General features: G+C 30.7%; 1 protein-coding gene across 1 annotated transcript in view; it reads right to left on the bottom strand.

The window, feature by feature from the left end:
* UBR5 (ubiquitin protein ligase E3 component n-recognin 5) overlaps positions 1–2,009 on the bottom strand; it is a 126,599-nt gene that overhangs the window by 35,593 nt on the left and 88,997 nt on the right. The window contains exons 26-27 of the mRNA XM_011373249.2: positions 1,452–1,549; positions 487–635 (exon numbers count right to left, since the gene is read on the bottom strand). Coding sequence (XP_011371551.1) covers positions 487–635; positions 1,452–1,549 — 247 coding nt within the window. The remainder of the gene's footprint in view (positions 1–486; positions 636–1,451; positions 1,550–2,009) is intronic.

Below are 2,009 nucleotides of genomic sequence, written 5' to 3' on the forward strand. Positions count from 1 at the left end.
AAGGGTATACTTTAAAAAAGAATGACATGTACATCTCACCATAATTATTATTTCTGGTAGTTTCTAAAACAATTCATCCACAATAATAGCAGAGCAAAATTAATGTGCTCTGGAAACAGAGTAATAAATGGGTACAGTGAATATACATTTTACAACATTAGACAAATGGAAATCAAACACTACCAGTAGGGTAAAAATAATTTACATCATTCAAAAAAAAGTATTATAGTTATAAAATCTATATTAAGAGTTGTGGATCAGATTTATAATACCCAGTGAAGATTTCTCATTTTCGTGATATCCCATAACTAATCTAACAATTAACTCCTTTGCCTCATTTATTTAGAAATGAAATAAAAATTAATTTTCTCTGGAGAATTTTATAACTCAGTAAAAGAAAGCTAAGAACTATAACTAATGATGGTGAAAGGGGAAAAAAGCAAATTTGGAGATAGCATAAATATAGGGAAATGTAAAATAACTCACCTGGTTAATGTGCTCCGCTCCCGTCCATGTAAAACTGCAGGTATCATTACAACATAAGACATATAAAGGGGAGTCATCAGGGTTGGTACCTGATGGGCAAACCATTCCCATAAATACATCTTCTTCTTTTTCACTCGAGGATACTTCGGCTAAAAAGATTAAGAACACAGCAATTCATGTATCAAAAAAGAACTTAAAGCCATTCACTACTTTCCTCAAATGGAAAAGCTCTAACATTTACACAGTGTAAATCAGAAACTACTATATATTAATAAGAAAATTGATATACAAAGTCAACATGTAAGGAAATCCAGTCAATTCTGACACAAAGTAAAGCAAAGTGTAATTATATCATAACCACGAACGAGGACAATACAAATGCACCACACATCAGTCACACGAGTCTGCATTACGCAGTTAAAATTCAAGTTCTAGTTCTACTTAACAAAGTTTAGATAATCACATCAATTATTTATAGCCATTATTTTTAAAAGAACAACTACTTTAATCTTTTAAAGGATGAATGACAGGAATGATATCCCTTAATGCTTTCTATTCCAAGTCAGAAGGAAGAACAATAAGACATGTAGCCTATAATTTCTATAAAATTTTATTGCTACCACCATTTTTAACCACTGACAGGTTCTACTGGTAATCAATTTTTATTTTCAAAGGATAAATCATTATGGAAATTATGGAAATTCTTTTAATTTTAAAAACTTATACCAGCTGCTTTTGGTGGAAAGTTAGAAGATATAATACACTTGAAAAAGTATAAACACATGAATTTTACACACACACACAAACATACACATACACAAAAGAATTACCTCAATAGTTTCTAATCAATTATGTCACTTCTATATACAAAACTTAGGTTTGAATAATTATGGTATTATGTGTATAGAAGAGAATCTAATCAAATTAAAAAATTAGTGACTCATTAAGGACTTGAAATAAATTACCTTTTGCAATTTTCTGGGCTGTTTCTAAGATGGTAATTGCAGCAGGATAAGCTCGGCCACTTACAGCTGACATAAATGGGGTCATCCCTCTTGCATCTCTAAAATGAGAGAAATTTACATTAAAAAATTATCAATTACTTTTCTTTACTAAGAAATACATGCTCATGATGAAACAAAAACTAGTTATATTTTATTAAATAATGTACCACCACTCAAAAAAAAAAAAAATCACTGCTAGTATTTTCTAGTCTCATATTATCTCATTTAAGAAAGCAAGCCGCCTCTGTGGAACCTTTCTCTCTCTAAACTATGTTCTCCCTTTCTTAGCCTTTAGTGACACTACAGACCAGCAAAGGCTCTGGAGTCAAACAAATACTTTCTAAACGTGGGGATTAGTACACGCTCTATCTCATACGATTGTGATGAGAATTAAAGAAATTATTACATAAAAAGCTTTTAGTACAATGCCTGCCAAATAGCATGTACTCAATAACTGCTGGCTATTATTATAATGTATTTGCTTTTAAATGCATGCCTTCAATATTCTTCACTGAATTT

Source organism: Pteropus vampyrus, unplaced genomic scaffold (assembly GCF_000151845.1).
Source record: "Pteropus vampyrus isolate Shadow unplaced genomic scaffold, Pvam_2.0 Scaffold222, whole genome shotgun sequence".
NCBI classification, from domain to species: Eukaryota; Metazoa; Chordata; class Mammalia; order Chiroptera; family Pteropodidae; genus Pteropus; species Pteropus vampyrus.